This window comes from Crinia signifera, chromosome 6 (genome assembly GCF_055691185.1).
Source record: "Crinia signifera chromosome 6, ASM5569118v1, whole genome shotgun sequence".
NCBI lineage: Eukaryota > Metazoa > Chordata > Amphibia > Anura > Myobatrachidae > Crinia > Crinia signifera.
This window is the reverse complement of record NC_139222.1, coordinates 173330549-173350700: the sequence shown is the minus strand read 5'-3', so window position 1 is coordinate 173350700 and position 20152 is coordinate 173330549. Positions and strand designations below refer to the sequence as shown.

Here is a 20152-nt window from a genome sequence, read left to right as displayed (position 1 = left end):
AGTTACATAATAGTAATTAAAAATGGCAATAAATTAAAAATGATTGCATAAACCTTATAAACCATTACACACTGACATTTGTTATTTTTTCATAGATGAAAGCATTACACTGTGCTTTCCTGAAACTCAGCTGCTGCGCCCGACCTCCCCAAAAAAGCATTATAATCTCCCAGCCTCAGCCTGCCGCCATCCACTTCCCAACTGTGGGTGGTCCAGATGACCCATTTCAAAACACTGTCCCAGCAGCAGCAGCAGCCGAGGGGCAACACACACACATGGTAGCGAGCAGTCATCAGGACACTTTCGTGCAGATCTTTATTCAGATACAGTCCTGTGCACAGCATTCTTGGGTGCGATTCCGGCAGTGATGTAGGCGGTCAATGATGACTGCATGGCTGCTGGGGGAGACGGTGAGCCAGTGGGGATCCATAATCTTGCACACATCATCTATTCCGGGAGACGGAGGGGCTGGGGGCATGGCCAATGGCTCACAGAGCTGCTTGCCATGCTCCCATAGTGGTGAAAATGGGGCGTGGCCTTGCAGGAGCATCTCTCGTATAAGCCCTTGCTGATGGACAATTGTATCTGCAACATCTTTTAGATTTTTTTTTTTTTAAATATGCTACTTTCATCTGCTACTTTATATTAATTATTTTGCTGAAAAAAAATATGGAATCCAACCAATTGCTACTCGTGGTGGAGTGCCTTAGCCAAGCATTTTATGCCAAATGAAGCAAAAAGAGAAAGTGCATGTGGACATTTCTGTGATTGTATTTAATTTTTGTTCAACGTTAGCAAGCTTACAAATGGAGGACTCTCAAGTGCATATGTGTTGGAAGTGGGTGTGGCAACACAGTCCTGTATCATCATGGGCCCACCCTTGTGCTGCAGTGCCACCAATTGCAGCATTACATTGGTTAGACAAAGCTATTGTGGCATACAGTAAATCACATCAGTCCCTGCCAACTTACATTGAGAAGTTTTCCCTGCTCTCCTTAGAACAGGGGCATTTTGGCAATAGATGCCACAGGGAAGATTCACGGTGGGCCAACGTGTCTGCAGGACTGCTTGTGGCCAATAGAAGGTGACAGACTGGTGGTGTGGGTGTGTTAGGGGGTAGAGGGTCGCATGCTGGTGTGGGTGTGTTTGGGGTAGAAGTTGGCAAGCTGGCGTTGTGGACATGCAAGGGGCTAATTTTTCCACTTTAAATTCACAATCCACCCATGACACCAGGGAAGGGCACTGTAGTGGAATTAGTAGACTGTGCAGCTGTGTCTAACTAGGAATAAGGCCCTATGAGGAGGGATTCTGATTCTTCAACTGACATCACCCACTCAAATGATCCCGTCTCCATGAGGGCTGCTTCCCTGAGGCAGTAGACAAGTATGTTCTTGAGTGTATCCACATAAAATAATGCCATATATTTAGCGGTTACCATCGGCTTGGTTGTCTTACCAGTATTTGGTACCAATGTTAATTATGGAGCATTAACACAGTATATAAAGTTTTTATTTATTATTTATAGTGACATGGGGGTTTATTATTTTTTAATGTAGAAGATTTCCGAACTCCTTTACCCCAAATACTCTTTCCAGAGCCACTTCTCTGCAATTGTAGTTCTTGTAAAGTATGAGTAACACAGTGGATTTATGTGACAGTTTAGCCAGGAAAGATTCACTTTGTTGCAGGTGAAAAGTCATTCGAGCTTGTAGCATTAGTCATGTGTCTGATGGCATCAGTAATATCAGTAATTGTCGTGGTACACAGCACCCTTTGTCTCTCCATGAACCTTGCTCTTCCGCCCTCCCTATGCCACATTGTTCTACAGTGTTAAGAAATTGCCGCGATCTGATATTATAAGAGATAACTGCTTTTTCTCTCGGTTAATCTAGCTTTCGATGAAGTACAGTATCTGCTCAGGTAAAATCCCTGCATCCAACATGAAATACATTTATATGTTATAAAGGATGAGACAAAACTATCACTTTAGTACTCTTTCCAATAGAGTTCATAATCGTATTGTATAGAATTTTTTTTTTTTTTTTTTCAAAAATACACCTAGTCCCATCTTCCAGTTTAAAGGTGTGTACACATGTACAGATTTTCTGTCTGATCTATCTGGTGGGAACAAAAACCTGGAAATGTATAGGAGCATATGGCAATCAAAAATTTCCACCCAAATGCAGGAAAACAGAAAAAATATATATGCTTTGATAAATTTGTTATATCAGAACAATTAAACAATTTGTCTGACTGATCATTGTCTGTTTTCAAGTGTTTGGGAACAATTTTGTGATTGTCAGTGGCTCCCATACATTTCCAGGTTTTTGTTCCCACCAGATAGATCAGACAGAAAATCTGTACGTGTGTACAGGCTTTTACTCTTACTATTCCACTTGTTCAAAAACATTACTTTTTGTTATAATTAAATAACAGGCATAGGGTGTATTTTTAGCAGATTTTAAGAAATACACTAGTCCACTAGGAGGAGGCATTTTCCAACAATGAATATTTTTTACCCACTGGTATTGATTATTGGCACCCAAAAGGGGGGTTGTATTTGAGCTTAAACAGATTGGAGCTGGTGACAGTCTATATTAGTTATTAATACTGTATTGCAACCACTATACAGCATACTTGCCTACTTTTGAAAACTAGGTTCAGGGAGATTATAGTTCGTAGCAGAATATTGCACAGCGCCCCATTGAGGGGGCGTGTCATGCTCCACCCAAAGGGTGTGTCTAGTTCCATATATGGAGAGATTGTGAAAAGAGATTGTGAACGTGGTACGAATTACCCAGGCCCAGACTTGCTGGAGGGGCCCGGCAGGGGCCCTGGTGTGACCCTCCTTCCCCAGCACACAGCATGAGCATCTCACTGACAGCGTCATAGCACATGCTGCAGGTGTGTGCTGCTGCTGCTGAGGGGAGGTCGACAATAACACCCCCCTCGACCTTAAAGTGTGTTTTCAACCCCCCATACATTTTGGGACCATGGCCTAATTGCGGGATGTGGCCATCCCTCCCCCAATTAGGCCACACCCCTAAATTTTTACCAGGGCCCGACATACCTCTGGGCTGCCCTGACTGCAAATACTAGTACTTGTTTTGAAACTGTATAAAAATTGATTAGAGCTGTATAAAGATTAATAAATGCAATTGTTCTTTATCACACACCAAAGTCATTGGTGAAAGAAAAATGTTGTACAAAGTGCAATACCAGATAGTGTGTCCAAACTTCTTAAGGCGTTGCCTCACATAACACTTTATACTGCCTCATACTTGATAGAGAAGGCAAATAAGACAAATAAAATAAAATGTGCTCAAAGTTCAGAGTAGGGCTGGGTGATATACTTTATACAGAAAACCAACCATAACCTATAAAACATGCAGAAGGAACAATTTAACCGGATTCTGCACTGTGGAGTATACCAGCTTTCTGAAGAGAATGTGTGTATAGTTTTCTGCCTATAGGGGTATTCAATCCCGGACGGTATTTCCACTTGCCAGAAATATAGTCCATTTTCGACAAGAATAGGTTGAATGTATTTTCGACCTATCCAATGTCATTTCAATTTTACAACTTTTAAAAAAAAAGACTGATCTGCCAATCCCCCTTTTTTTTGTTGTTGTAACGGCAGTACTTATCGACCGCACAGATTTGACTATTGGGTAGTGCTGACACCATTCCTTATTCACAAACCTCCTTTTGTTTTCAGTTCTACCCATAATTTTGCAATTTGTGGTTCTCTGCTTTGCTCTGTAGTGTAGTCCTTTTCCTTGAAAAAGCAGCAGATATTTGGGACATAAAAATATGAACACATAATCAATCTGTATCAGCTCACAGGGTAAAGAAAGGGAGGGTGGAAGATAGTGAGATCCAGGAAGATGGTGAGATCAAATGAGGTGGATTGGGCAGTGGCACTGAGAGGGGGTGTGCAGGTACAACCTGGCCCCAGTGGTGTAGCTAGAAATTTTTCTCCCCCCTTCCAAAAAAAAGTCAAGAAGGGGCGAGGCGATGTGGACTGGCTGAGCTGACAGGCGACCCAGGCAGCAGTGAGTGCTGAGCTGGTCCCACTCCATGCATATTTAATGAACAGGGACCCAGCGCAGTGCAGATTTAATAAGTAGGTCCCGCCCCATGCATATGTAATGAGCGGACCCGCTCATTACATCTGCACAGGCAGGGACCCGCTCATTCAATATTAGATATGTACAGGGCGCAGTGCTTAAAGTGGTCCTGGTGAGGTGGTGGAACTCACTTTTCCCGCCGCTGACTGTGTCTGTGCAGCAGTGAGGCTGTCGGTGGAGGGTCCAGCGGCTGAGCCGGTGACTCGCCGCTCTACCTGGCTTTTTTCTTAATAGCAACCACAGGCAGCAGGGCAAGGTGAGTGGACAGAGGCGGAACCGCTCCGCCTACAAAATGGAACTGGCCCCGTTCCGGTTCACTTTAACCCCTGACAGGGCGGGACCAGCTCAGCTCTCACTGCTACCTGGGTCGCCTGTCAGTTCAGCCAGTGGCGCCCTTAACACAGACCCCGCTAGTGCCACTCCCCCAAGCCACCGCGGGGTCTGCCACATATGTAGCTATGCCACTGCCTGGCCCTAGGCTTTTTAAAGGGCCCAGTGTGACCCTGCCCCCTTATGATTTCTTTCCTATAACTCAATGCAGGCTTTTGCACTAGCCCAGCACACAATGCTGTGTGCTGAGCTGCAGTACATTTAGAGAGACTGCTTCTGAGTACAGCAGTCTACTCTACCTGCAGAGGGTTAGTGATCATACTGAACGTGCCCTATTCTTGGATCTGAACCTGGAGGTGGGCACAAGATGCCCTGTGTCAGTGCCGCTATGCAGCGCATTAAAAGTAATACCAATTTATTTTCATGGGGATGTGACAACACCTCCATGATTAGGCCATGCCCCTTTTCATAGCCGGGGCCCAGGGAAACTCACTGCAGCCCTGGTGGTGGGGGTTTCCTAGTGTTACTTTACCATAAAAAGAGAGCAAATATAGTGTACACTGTGTGAGTCTAGAAACATGCACTCATTGTGATGTACAGTATGCTCACTGATTCTTGGATAATATTGGGCTCATATTACGCGTCCCCTCGCGGGGCTCGGTGGCCTCGCCACGCTTCGGGCACTATCTAAAATCAACTCCACGCCGACGTGGATAGTGGGGGTATGAAAAGGTCGGAGGACGCGTACCGCCGCTCCTCGCGGGCTCGCTGCACTCGCCACGCTTCGGGTTGGCGTTGATAGTGGGGGTGGCGTTAACAATGGGGGCATTTAACATAGTAATTACAATTAAAAATCGGGTCAAATAACATTGCATGCGATGCGACCAAAACGATGTTGTACGATGGAAAACTTGGGCGCAGTGATAATACACAAGTGCCGAACTGTCTGATATGAGATGGTCTATATTATTCCAATATGGGGTAAATATTAATGTGTATAGACATCAGATGGCACTTGCCAGTCTTCTTGTGCAGTAAAATCACATATTAAGCACTAATATATTTTTTTTTTTTTAGTCAAATAAATAGAACATCTATTTTTTCTGAAGAAACTGCCATATGCAGAGAGATGTGTTAACCTCTGATAACATGTGACTCGGGGGTAGCCTATAGGGACATGGGGAATTGGCCTGTTAGCTGGGATATTAAGTCAGGAAAGGGTGGAGTCTTCCTCTCTTTCCTGGAAAGTTTCCCACCTCCCTTCCCTGTTAAGTGGTTTGGGGTGCAGTTTAATCGCGTTGGCTTATAGGCGGGAAAGAACGGCAAGTTGAGGGATTTTAAGGCTTTCATTAAGTTATGTTTGCAGCGTATTTGGTTTGTTTCGGTGCGCTCGCCTCTCATTGGCTTAGGCCTTCGCTGGATCACCCGCTCAGGGGCAGCGACGCCACCTGGAGGGGTGGGTAGTCAATGCAGTAGGTGGAGTGGATACCGCTTTTGAGTTAGGCCGAATTACGTATGCTAGTTTGGGGTGGAGCTTAGTTGAATAGCCGTTCTTTCTGGGCCACCATTAAATATTAATTAAAATCAAACATTAAAATTAGCTTAAAAGGTTTCAAATAAATTAAGCTAACAATTTCTGCCAAACCTATGTCTCAGAGTTGTTGTTTCAGGTTTAAATGTTTTAAGGTTTAAGTTATGATTATATACATGCTAAGAGGTCACACATCTGCTATTACAATGTTTAATAGAATATACTGAAAAAAACGTGTTGACCATTTTTGTGTCATTTAGACCTTTTGATCCTGTGGACGTTTTGTACCTAATGCATGTCGATCAGTTGGTGTCGACTTTTGACTGTAGGCCTAATTAATATAGATTTTTCCATACCAAACCTCCCATGAGACAGACGACCCACAGGGAACTGCTCTCTCTAGAGAGGTGAGGTGAGTGCCGCACATACAGCCTGTAGACATTAACTACCTGCTGTCTACTGGTGTTAGTTACCATCCTTGTTCATGGGCCATTTCCTAAAGAGAGCACTCCGCACTGGGGTGGCCTATTCTTCCTTACTGCCACCACAGTCAGGGAATATTATCACAGACCGCAGTATACTACAGTGTACAGTAAGAGATTTCATTAAACTTTCTAAGCAACAGAGTTTGTGTTCAGCATTAATAGCTTCTAATGGCGTTGTGGTTATCAATAACTATATAACACTATGGGAGTTGGAGACTTTGTCCTACATTTTGCAGCTGTAAAATACATTAACTAGATCAACACAAGTGCTGGCATATGCAAATTAGCAAAATTTGTCAGATGTGTGTAGGTGTGAACCAGCAGTGTGAGCCAGGGTTGTGGCTCACACACACACACACACACACACACACACACACACACACACACATGTTCTGTTATTACACAGGGTTTTATTGCACATTGGTAAAGATAGATAGATATGTACAATATTACGAATATACATTATATACAAATAAACATTTATACAGAAATGTACAAAACTGTCCTCTTCATACTACCATTCTGCAGTAGTGAAGATGATTATAATATAATAAAGGCTATAATAAAGAACAGTACATAAGTCATTTGGGTCAATGTCAGAGGACTCAGACTAGTGTTCTTCATGCCAAGTGTTAGGTGCACCTTCACCACTCTCTGGGCCAATGCAATCTCTTTCTCCACTGCCACCGAGTTCCTCGGCGGATGCCTCCTCTTCCTCAATGGGGGAGAGCATAGGTGTTATAACACATAAACCTTGAGCCTCAGTGGCAAACGCAGGATTTTTAGAGGGGGGTTTCCAAATGTAATCCAAAATCTCCCACTTTGCAGCACATTGGAGAAATTCGGGAGTCTGGGGGTAGTGGTAACAGCCTTGAAAGTTGGTCTTTTTCTACGTTGGATACCATATGGAATGCAGTGTTAATATTTAACAGTACAGATGGTCCATATAGTATAGGCTGTTTCAAACATTTAAATAAGATAACGGTCAGGAAAAGGTTAAACATATCATAATAAATAAAGACATAATCCTAATAGAACCAGTGCTGCACTTTCTAAGTTCACAATCTCCCTCTACATGGTAAGGCTCCTGTCTCTTCCTCCTGGCAGCTGCTCTCTGGTCCATTGGGATGTTTGAGGGCTCTGTCTCTAAAACTGTATGATGTGGTGATAGCTCTCTTAATCATATTATTTACCATTACTATTGTCATAATTTAAGGCACTTGCCAAGAGGAGGGGGGTTTCCGGGCAACCATAATACCCCCCCCCCCCCCCCCCCTGCGTTTGCCTATGAGCCTTCGGGTTTTTCTCTGACTGAATGCAGGGTGGGACAAAAGGACATCCACAACAAATTCTGCCTGGTCTTTATCAAACAAATTCCATGCACTCGCAGGTTTAGCACCCTGCACATCATACCCTCCAACTTTACCGATTTAGCCGGTACAGTACCGTTTTTTTTATGGTCTGTACCGACTAAATCTAATTGTACCGGTTTTTGGGTAGGTGGCTCCTCCGAATGAGAGGCTGATGTCATGTGACATCAGTCGCCCCTCCCAGCACTCATTGGCACGCCCGCATTCCCATGGGAACACACAGCATTTTCATGGGGACGCCCATGAAATACTGGGTGTTCCCATGGGTGACAACCTACTCAATGGCCACACACCCCGGGCCGCACCGGTCCGTGCGAACGGCTTGGCGATTTGCTCGTTCACCCAGGGACCCTGCACATGCGCAGTAGAAACATTGTTACCTTGTCGGAACGCACGGGGGACCAAAGAAACCAGAATCAGGGCCATAGACCGCTTAAAGCATCTCTTTATCTTAAAAATTATTTCCCCACATTTAAAGGCCGATTTATCACCATCCTCGTCAGATGCAGATGTGATGATATCGGTCCAATCCATAATGCAATAATTGTTTATATCACATGGAAAAAGCTTAGAGTACAGTATGTGCACCACCATGACCACTCCCTCTCCCCCAACCCCTCAATATATTCAGGTGATACTAAAATAATGTGAAAAGAGTGTGAAAACAGCCCTTTTCACATTATTTTAGTAAAAATTTAAAGTTCAAAAACTCTCGTCAATAAAATGGTTAATGGCCATGCAGCTTCATCAAAAAAGTCTAATAAGGTATATCATACTTGCCTACCCTCCAGGATTGGCCGAGAGTCTTTTGAAAATTGGGAAGGTGGGCAAGTCTCCCACATGTGACCGCCCCTCCCTGAAGAAATGCCGGAAATCGCAGGTCCGCGGGAGGGTAGCGGGACTAAAATGACGCAAATCTCTGAGTTTGTGTGGATTGGCGGCAGGGCTTTAAGAGTCATCCTTGGGCCCCCTCCCCGCCAATGTGCAGATTTGGTTGTCCTCTCCGGGCTTCTCCTCTAGAGGCAACCTCAAAGGTAGGCAAGTATGAGGTATATTTTATGTCTAGTGGTCCTTTAAAATCACAGTTTTGAAGGCCCCTAAATATAGAAATTTACTCGCTGAAGTTCACAGTATTTTTGCAGCCTATTGATGTCAGAATGCATTTGTCTAGAGCAGTGATTTTCAACCTTTTTACCTTGCGGCACACTAAATAAGATTTGAAAATTGCCAAGGCACACCATGAGATCCCCACAGGGCAAAACACATTGGCCCCCACAGGAAAAAAACAAACCTATTGCCCCCCATATAAAAAACAATCACACTGGTCCCCACAGGTAAAACAAATAAAATACATTGGCCCTTTAAATGAAAAGAAGAGACCAGTAAATAACACTTGAACTGGTGGTGGATGTAAACTAGTTTGGGCATCTCTAGATCTGGAGGCACACTTGAGAACAGCTCAAGGCACACTAGTGTGCCACGGCACAGTGGTTGAAAAACACTGGTCTAGAGGGTGATTCTGAGGCAACTGCGTAGGACTCTGTATTTCCTCTTTGTGTCACAACTGATAAGGCGTCACAAATAAATTGAGCCTGTACATAATTAGACAGGAATTGAGGTAATTTATTTAAAAAATGATTTATTGCAATTTCATGCCAGAATATTTATTTCATACATTGTTTCATTAAATGTTTCATTCATTACATTTCTGATAAATATACAGGAGTGGTTGTGGATGCTGAATTGCATTAATTACAAGCATGATCCAAGTTCTTAATGGTGATTCCGTTGGATGCAACTTCAGCCACGCAACATCAGTATTCTAACCCATCCACGTTTAGATGCATGGCTGTACACCAGAGGAAGAGCTGATGCTAGCAATAGCACAGGGTTGCCTACCCTCCTGGAATGGCTGGGAGGCTCCTGAAAATCGTGTCCCCCTCCCGGCTCCCCCACAAAGGTGGCCAACCCTCCCAGATACTGGTCCCCCCACCCCTGCATCTACCCTTAATTTCCCACGTTTCATGGCTTTTCGGGGGAGGGGTTAAAGATGCAAATCACGGGCTTCCGGTTCCGGTGCGGCGGATGTAGGACGCGTCTCCCCGCAGCTCCGTACCCAACCCGCCGCAATTACCCTGCTAGAGCCTGAAGGCTCACCCTACCTTGCACCAGCAGCAGCACGACCTTCACCACAGCGCTGGGAAGCCTGCAGACGCAGCTTGAAACCCGGAATGGCGAGCAAACAGCAGCGTAGCACCAAGGACGGAGACCGCGCTCAGACATCAAAGATGGCGGCCGAACCTTACAAAGACCCATGGGATGCGACCATCACGCTCCCACAGGTACACACCAATCCCCCTCTCTCACAAGGGACACACAAACCTCATCATTTAGAACGCAAAATCCCTCCTAACCAAGCTCTCACATACGATGATATTGTACAGGCTATAAGAGAAACAGTACAGCCCATGCTGACTGAACAGGCACAAGCAAACGCTGCAGCGCTGCAGCAAGCTGTGGCTGACATTAAAAGCCAGCACAAACAGTTGAACAAGAGGGTATCCCATGTAGAGCATATAGCAGGGGAGAACTTTAAAACAGTTTCTGAGCTGCAAGAAGCCACAGCTGCCCTGCATAAATCTGAAGTGCAGGTCTGGGCTAAACTAGACGATCTGGAAAACAGATCACGCAGGAACAACCTGCGGGTTGTAGGAATCCCTGAAACAGTTAAAGGCCCAGCCCTTTATATATTCCTACGGCAGACACTCCCGGAGCTGCTAGAAATAAATGATGTTTGTAGCGACCTTGTTATTGAGCGAGCACACAGGACGGGTCGAGCATCAGAATCTAATGGCGCCAAACCAAGGGTAGTCCTGTTTAAATGCCTTAACTACGTCCATAAAGAGGCGATATGGGCAGCATCGCGCCGCAAGAGAGATCTGCGGTGGAATGATGCCAAGTTGCTAATCTTTCAGGACTACTCCCCTGAACTCACACGGGCAAGAAAAGCATTCCAACCTGCATGTACCACTCTGGCCCAGTCTGGGAGGAAATTTGCCCTTCTATACCCGGCTCGTCTACGGATCTTTATGGGATCTACATTTAAAGATTTCACCAACTCGGGTGATGCCGAGGCATATATACAAGAACAGAACCTGCAGCTCCAGGCTGAGGAAAATGAATAAGACACTGCCTAGCATCCACTAGAGGACCGATAATAATGACGCACCACAGATGCTCTAAACATTTGATTACGTACATTTTTGGGCATTAGACTGCAAAAGGTTACAAAATCCAAAGTTACAGATGGTCCAACCTCAGCCCACACCTGAATCACCTAGTGGAAAATACAAAATAACTATCATCTCCGGCACCATGTTTTGGAATCAACAAGTCTATTCCTACATACAAGGAATACTAAGGGAAGACGTACTCACTTGTAGATACATCCAGGGATCTAAATGTACCACTAACTGCAACTCTGACACAGAGATTTACCGTCTTACACAACTGGTCTCAACTATGTCACAAAGAAGAAGGGCTAAGACATTTCATATTCCAAGTGCACGTATTCAGGCGCACAATGAAAAAGTGCTAAGGTACAGGGGCGATCCAGGCCTGGATTGCTCTTGGGCAAAATTGTTTACTGTTTTAAGTTAATGTTGCGGCGGGGCAGATGCGGAGCCACCGCCAAGGTTGTATTGATCTATTTTGTGTATTGTGATTAGTTCCCAGCACACTGGGAAGCCACTTAGAGCTTAGAAAAGTGGGGAGTTCCTCAAAGAGTAATTTATGGTATGGTTTTGTTCGATGCACTCCCTATCCCCCTATCTCCCACCTCCCCTTGCTTCCTCATATTGTTATGTGTTTTGTGCTCCTGATGCTAGATATTAGTGTCAACTACAAGATGTTATGTCTATGATCAAAGTTGCTTCATGGAACGTGGGCGGTATACACTCGCCAGTAAAAAGGAAAAAATTGTTAATGTATCTAAACAAAAATGCAATAGATGTGGTAATGTTACAAGAGACGCACCTGCTCGAACCCGAATATGCCAAACTGAACATGCTGGGCTGGCGCGTCCTGGCATCAGCTCCTTATTCATCAAAAGCCAGAGGAGTGACTGTTCTAGCCAGAAAACGCCTCCCAGTAGAGATTGCTAAAACACTAGTAGACCCAGAAGGGCGATATGTCCTATTAGATTTAAAAATACACTCTGTTAGGTATATCGTTATGAATGTATATGCCCCCAATGTGAACCAGAAAAAATTCTTCCAACATATTCTTACAATACTGGCTCAATATATGCCTCACCAAGTAATATTGGGGGGGGATTTCAATGTCATATCATCCACATATCTTGACACGAACTCCAAATCAACTTCCAGAAAACCACCAAAATTAGGAATCCCCTTTCTGGCAGAGCAGCTTGCCCTCATAGATACCTGGAGAGCACTGCACCCTACTGACCGGGAGTTTACCTGTCAGTCGGCAGCACATGGGACATTGTCCCGGATAGATTATCTGCTTGTCTCTGAGGGCATGCTGCCTAACTGTACTGAAGCCCAAATAGAACCCATGTGTCTTTCTGATCACTCCCTCATATGGTTCTCTTTATCCCTCTCATTAGACGTAGGCACATACCGTCTATGGAGATTCCCCTCTCACCTTACCTCTTCCATTGACTTTAGAAATAAACTAGACACGTTCTGGGAGGAATATAAAATGGATAATTTAGAAACCCTAGATGATGACCCAGCCTTATTTTGGCAGACGGCGAAAGCTGTCATCAGAGGACGAATAATCCAATACGTCTCAAAACATAAAAGAGAATCGGTCACCAGATACAAAACCCTCCAATCTGACTTAACAAAAACCTACCAAACTTATAAGCAAGCCCCAACCCCCCGAAATAAGCTATCATACACTACAGCAAAAGATAGTTTTGACGCCCTCCTTTCAGCTATGGGAGACAGACACTCTTTTTATAGGGACCACCGATTCCATAAATTCGGCAATAAAACTGGCCGCCTCTTATCCAGCTTACTGAAAGCCAATGCTCCACCAACTATTATTCAAAAAATCAAAAAACCGGATGGCACCCTGGCAGGGTCTGGCTCAGACATAGCTGAACTATTATCCTCCTTTTATGCTGAAATATATTCACAACCCCCTCGTAACCTAGATAATGAACGGTCATTCTGGGACACTATATCCCTTCCACAGCTAGCTCAAGATAAAACCACACTCCTAGGCGCCCCCATTGAACCCCAAGAAGTAGAAGAGGCTATCAAAAAATTAAAACCACTAAAATCCCCCGGCCCGGATGGCTTGTCAGGGGAATTTTTTAAAGTCCTCCTACCCAGAATTAAACCCCAACTTACTAAAGCATTTAATGCCATCATAAGCTCTGGAAATGCCCCGAAATACTTTAATGATGCTATCATCCGTCTCATTCCCAAACCAGGCCGAGATCCGCATTTGCCAGGCTCATACAGGCCTATATCCCTTTTAAATGTGGATTATAAATTGTTTACTTCCATACTTTCCAATCGCATCAAATTCCTCCTCCCTAATATAGTGAATACGGATCAAACAGGATTCATAGTAGGTAGGCACTCCACATCTAATATCAGAAAAGTGTTATCAACCATGCACTGGATAGCCACCCATGAGGACATGGATGCCTCCTACTTACTTGCAGTAGACGCCGAAAAGGCATTTGATATGGTCTCATGGGACCATATCTTCCTCACACTCACAAAATTTAACTTCCCTTCAAACTTAATCTATATAATTAAATCCCTCTACACTGGTTCCACCTCCAGGCTTATCTGCAATGGATATCTATCGAACCCTATACAATTATCCAGAGGAACGCGGCAGGGGTGCCCCTTGTCCCCACTCCTCTTTGCGCTTGCCATTGAGCCCCTGGCAGTGGCCCTGAGGGGACTATCTGAATTCTCGGGTATATCGGTTGCCACAAAGGAATTAAAACTCGCCTTATTCGCGGACGATATGCTCCTTTTTGTTAGTAATCCCCTGACTTCCATTCCGGCCATAATGAAACAAATAGATGAATTCGGCTCCTTTGCGGGATACAAAATTAATGCTGATAAGTCAGAACTTCTCCCCCTAAACAAACCTGCAGTCCGCCTTATAGCTTCCCCACCCCCACCTGCAGTCTCTAAATTCAAACTTAATAGTCCCTCACTGAAGTACCTGGGAGTTCACCTGCCCTCGAAGATAGGAAGACTATATCACCTCAACTACACCCCTGTATTCACCAAAATAAACACACTTCTCCAATCATGGATCAATATGCCAATCTCCCTACAAGGTAGAGCAGCAGTTTTGAAAAGTATTATTTTCCCAAAATTATCCTATGTTATACAGATGCTTCCAATGTACCCCACAACAGCCGATGTTAAACGTTGTGAGAGAATGTTTTCCAAGTTTCTCTGGAGGGGAAAGAAATCTAGGATATCACTACCCAAATTGAAACTAAAAAAAAGTGAGGGGGGCATGGCAATTCCTGATGTCAAAGCCTTCTCGAAAGCCACAGCATTTAGATATGTCTGGGACTGGCTCCTGGGCACATCAACATACACCAATTTAGAATTAGAACAAAATTCAATGCACCCCTACTCATTGGCGGCTCTTCTACATACACCTAAAGCCATGCTTCCTCCGGAGGCGAAATCACATCCACTATTCTGGCATACATATATGGCATGGTGGTCTGGTAATATACTGCTAAGAAGGCATCCGTCGCACTCTAGGTTTCTACAATTTTGTGGTAACCCCTGTTTCCCAGCAGCACAAACCAACTCAAGGTTCACTACATGGAAAAGAAAAGGTATCATAGCTGTCAGGGATGTCTTTGACCCAGGAGGCACCATTTTGTCTTTTAACTCTCTGGTTGAGAAATATCAAATCTCCAATTCAGATTTTTTCATGTATTTGCAACTAAGGCATTATGTACAGTCGTTACCCCCCCCATTTGACACCTCACTCTCTTTAGACCCACTTACCTCTTTAACCGCCAAGATCTCTTTAGCTCCATACAAAATTAACCTACTGTATTGGGATTTCCTGTCTCTATGCCCCAATAAGCTCTGGACGCGTGGAGTGTCGACCTGGGAATCGGACTTGGGCAGACCACTGACACTCAAAGATATACATTGGGATATTACCAATACCCTCAAATTTTTGCACTCTGCGAGGCTACAGGAGACACACATACGCTTTTTACACAAGGCCTACATTTCACCAGGCCAACGGGCCCACATAGTACCAGATGCTTCATCAAAATGCCTAAAATGCGGTGCCTCAGTAGCGCTATTTATTCATTGCTTCTGGTCTTGTCCAAAAATTAAAAAGTTTTGGAATAAGTTACTGAGCTTTATCAACGACACCTTCAAACTCCATCTAATTTTTGACCCATTAGCAATTCTAATGCTAAACTTTTCCATCTGGCACCTTAAAGGTAAACAGAAACTTCTAATGCCCTTGTTGTGCTTAATCCTTACGATAGGTAAGAAACTAATCTTAACCAACTGGACTGTCGGGTCTGCGCCCAGGGTCGACACGATACGCACCCATCTCCTTAAAACCTTATACCTGGAAAGGCAATCTACTATGCCTAATATAGAAGAGGGTGGTTTACGTTTCTATAAAAAGTGGGGTCCGTACATTGAGGTGCTAGACTCAACCCAACAAAATCAAATTATGTCCATATTTGACTCAACAACGTGGAATACCTACCGCCAGCTTACTATACCAGTGAACACACCGTCTGTGACTGACTAGTATATATATGGTGACACAAACCTCCCACAGTTCCATGCACTATTGAAAAGGTGTTAGTAGAACATCGAATGAAGTGACATAATCAGAAGCGCTTAATCTTAATCCCATGTCCCTCCTCTCCCCCCCCCCCCCCCCTCACTCTCATCCCTCTTTCCTCTCCCCCCTCCCCCTTCCCCCCTCCAGTTATCAGGAAATTTAACAACTGGTTCATTTCATATAACTTTATTAGGTTTATTATTGAAACTGTTATTTGCAGAATATACACAATAGTTCATATTTACAGCATGTGTTGGTACCTTTCAGCAGTTAAAGGCTTAGCGAAAGACTCGCTACACTAAGTGACGCAAAGGACACTGGACATTATTCTGGCAATTCCCTAAGGTTCTCAGGAATCTGGGTATTTCTTTGTTCTTGCTTCGCTCCACCCGGGGGCCCCCAATGGAGGGCAGGCCACTGTGGGGAGAGATTCAGGAATCGTATATACCTTACTATATTGTCTCTGGTGCCCTAATCGGGGTATAACATTTTACTATGCAACCAAATTTGACATGTATATGTTATTGCAAAAGTATCTGTTCAACTATATAAATTTGAAAAACCAAATAAAAATTATTTTCAAAAAAAAAAAAAAGATGCAAATCACATTATTTAGCCCTCCTCGAAGACCTGCAAGTTGCGGGATTTGCCGTACTGGGGGCGGGGCTTCATTACGTCTACATTAGGCCACATCCCCTGAAGTACTGCTGACAGTCTCCTCCCAGAGAGGAGACTTTAATTGTAGGCAACCCTGCAATACCATGTAGTCCATGGTTATGGACTTTATGGCTGCCTCATGTGGGATGGTACTACAAGGTCAATATAATAGGGACTTGGCCTCATCATGAGCTTGCGGTATTGAATAATGGTTGGTAGCAGAGCCGGCCCTAGCCTAAATGATGCCCTATGCAAGATTTTGGCTGGTGCCCACTAGCACCGCCACTAGTTCCGCCTCTGACCCTGCTCCCCTTTCCCAGCACCATCAACCCTCATCATAGCAGTCATCATTTTGGTGCTCCTACCCGCAATAATTTAAATAGAAACAGTGCACACATTCAGTGAGCAGCCCAAACAGGGGTGTGTTCTTGCTGGGAAGGGGCATGGCCACACAATAGTACCCCAATTCAAATTATGCCACACAGTAGTGCAACTTTATTCACATTATATCATGCGATGGTGTCCCTTATTCACGTTACATCACACAGTAGTACCTTAAATACATTACTCCTCATATTATTCACATTATGCCCTTAGAAAAAAATCCTGCGAAAATATTGTATTTTAAGCACCTCCATGGCCACACTGCCACCCAGCACAAAGCAGTGTGTGCTGGGCAGAGGAGAAGAGCTGCAGCTGCTGCTGTCACTTAAGGGGAGGGGGCCCGGGGCCCCTACTGGGCCCTTCCATCAGACTTTGGCCTGGGTAATTTGTACCCCCTACCCCTTTCTTTCATCACCTCTGATAATACCACACAGTAATGCCCCTTACGCATGACACACATTATTAATGTCCTTATAAACATAATGCCCCTTACACATATGCCAACCTTTATTAATGCCCTTCATACACATAATGACACATATTATTAATACCCTTATACACATGACACACATAATGCCCCTTTCACATATGTTGCACATTATTAATACCCTTATACACATGACACACATAATGCCTGTTACACATATGTTGCACATTATTACTTGTCACATGGAGTCAGCGCCACTCCCGACTTTGCCATCTCCATCGGAATTAAGCCAGTCTAGACTGGCATTTATTTGCGAACGGGTGAAAAATCATTCGATGCTGAGAGACCATCACATCATTTTTCGTGCGGCTGCATGCTAGGGGATGTTTTAAGCGTACACGTCCCCTCACATACAAATGCAGGGATTTGTGTGAGGAGGGGGGGGGGGGGGGTTGTTGGGCGGCGTTTACCTGTTGGCTAGGCTGCGAACAGGTGTGCGTTAGGCCCTCAGTCTGTCCAATTAGCCCCAATAAACCGGCACTTACGCGGATTATGCCCTTGGTGCCGGTAAGCAGCCTGTGGATCTGCAAGAGCACATGGGTCTGGGAAGTTATTGCAGCTCCTAAGTGTTATTGCCTGGAAGAAAAAAAAATTTGGCCCATTATTGGGTAGTCTGATAATGACCATCGATCATATATCATGCTAGCTATCAGCCTGCTGTTTGGGGGCAAAAAAGCACTGGGGATAATTGGACATCCTCTGTCTTTTTGTACCCCATAATTTGAATTATTCCAATGCAAAGCACAAAAAAGCTTCTATTTTTCATTTATCTGTATCTGTACCTACGGTATAGTGTCTTTAATTGTATTCCTGGTCTCATTAGTTTTATGTGTGTGTAGGTACAGTATATAGCACCTGCAGGTACTGCAGATAATGATTAACATATAGAGATAACCTGCTAATGCGGTATTGTTTGCAGTCAAATGCCAGTGTCTAGGAAAATGAAACCACCTATGTGCAGGGACTAAATGATTTTTTCCTAGGATCCATGATAGGCATACACTGATCCTTTCTATTTTAACAGTTTTTTTTGTTGTTGTTCATTTCGTAAGCACAGCAATTGTGTTACTTGTTGCCCTCACTTGTGCATGTGAGCAGCTGTGCTTACCCTTTAGTCCAGGCACGGATGAAAAAGGGAGGTGTGACTGCATTTTGGCTGAATTATCCAGCTCGTGTGCTGCTTGACTGGGCACAATACGAGAGCCTCATGAGGCAAGCGATCCAGCTCCCTCTGTTGCCTCAGGACACTACAGGAGTAGGGCTAATGCACAGCCACTGAACCGAGCCTTTCTCTCTACCTGATCTATACATTTTACACTAAGATGTCAGACATTGAGAGCAGCTTTGACGATGCCTCTTGCCTCTCTCCACAGAGCCCAGGGTCCCTGTCACCTACCAAAAAGCAGAATAAGGAGACCATCCTCACAGTGAGTACCATCTAAACCTTGTTACTATGACGATATGCAATAAGTGCATCAATTGCATTTATTTCTGTAGAGAAGTTACAACTGCTTCTTAAAATAATAAATAAAAAAAGATGGTTGCTTGCATCCCCTTAAGCCAATTACTTATTATTTGTTCCCCTTTTTCATTATAAAAAGATACAAGGATACATAGTACAATAGCCTTGCAGAGAGCAATGCGTGGGGGAGGTGGGAGGTGCAGCCAGTAAAACACCATTTCAATTAGCAGAATTATTTCCCCCATTCTAACTGATCATTTTTAAACATGCTGCCAAGGTAAATATGGAAACCAGGAAACGGGGAGAATCACTTGTTAGGTGATCCTAGGGAAATTGCACAGAGCTTGGCTGCAAAAAATATACAGGAGATTCCCAACTTCAGAATCAATTAAAAGAAATATATATATTTAAAAATTAGCCTTTATACATTAGGTATGTAATGTGTGTGTGTGTGTGTGTGTGTGTGTGTGTGTGTGTGTGTGTGTGTGTGTGTGTGTGTGTGTGTGTGTGTGTGTGTGTGTGTGTGTGTGTGTGTGTGTGTGTGTGTGTGTGTGTATGTATGTACGCATCCCTTAATTATTCAGCCATGCTGTACTGAATATCCGTAGTGGATTTGTTATAAGCAGATCTTTGTGGATTTCTATGCTTTTCTTAGTTTTTCTAATGTGTTCATGTACACGCTCCTTGGCTGTAAACACTAAGACATGTTAATTAGAAATCATTACAAGATGTACTTGAGGCAATGTTTGCATAGTGGAAGCTTTATCATATTCTAGATGTGTACATCGCATCCAGCATGTACAGATGTACGGAAGTCATGTTTATGCAGAGATGCAGGTGCTTGTTAATTTGGTGTCAGCCTTCGTGCAAAATACTATTAAAAATATGAACATATTGTTATGGCAATGGTTTTATAGGGTCTTAAATTGGATATCGGTTATACAGCATTCAGCATATACATTTTATTTTGACTGAGCGCCTTGCAGCAAAATCAAGATTGCTACAACAGGTAAACCAGGAGGTGGCCATTTACATATGGAATAGATTGCCTGTTAGTAAGCAGTGGATTGTAGTGTAGCAGATGATATTCATATGCTGATGCATGTTAAATGGAGTTCCCTCAGAGTGGCTGTGTAATATTACATAAGACCAGTCTCTGCACTGCTCACTTACAACTCATGTTGATATCGAGGGCTGCAGATATGTCAGTTACGTTGCCTATAATCATGCGTAATAGTCCCTCCTCATATTCAATACATGTATCTTCCTGGTGTACTCTTAGACCTTATATTCAATGTAGAGAAATAGTAGACATACCTGGAATGATATTTATTTGACCACATATAGTACATGACTCCTGCACCTCCCAATAACTGATCTGCCATTAAATAGGTCTGAAGTACCACAATTTTAAATTCATATAAAATAATAGTGTTCAAAAGACAGAATGCTTTGCTTTGATCCTGAA

At 43.8% G+C, this 20152-nt stretch overlaps 1 protein-coding gene across 2 annotated transcripts in view; it reads left to right on the top strand.

The window, feature by feature from the left end:
* GAS7 (growth arrest specific 7) overlaps positions 1-20152 on the top strand; it is a 368988-nt gene that overhangs the window by 274541 nt on the left and 74295 nt on the right. The window contains exon 5 of one of the 2 annotated variants that reach the window (XM_083148153.1): positions 18596-18649. The exons of the other annotated variant lie outside the window; for it this stretch is intronic. Coding sequence (XP_083004279.1) covers positions 18596-18649 — 54 coding nt within the window. The remainder of the gene's footprint in view (positions 1-18595; positions 18650-20152) is intronic. 2 annotated transcript variants of the gene reach the window in all.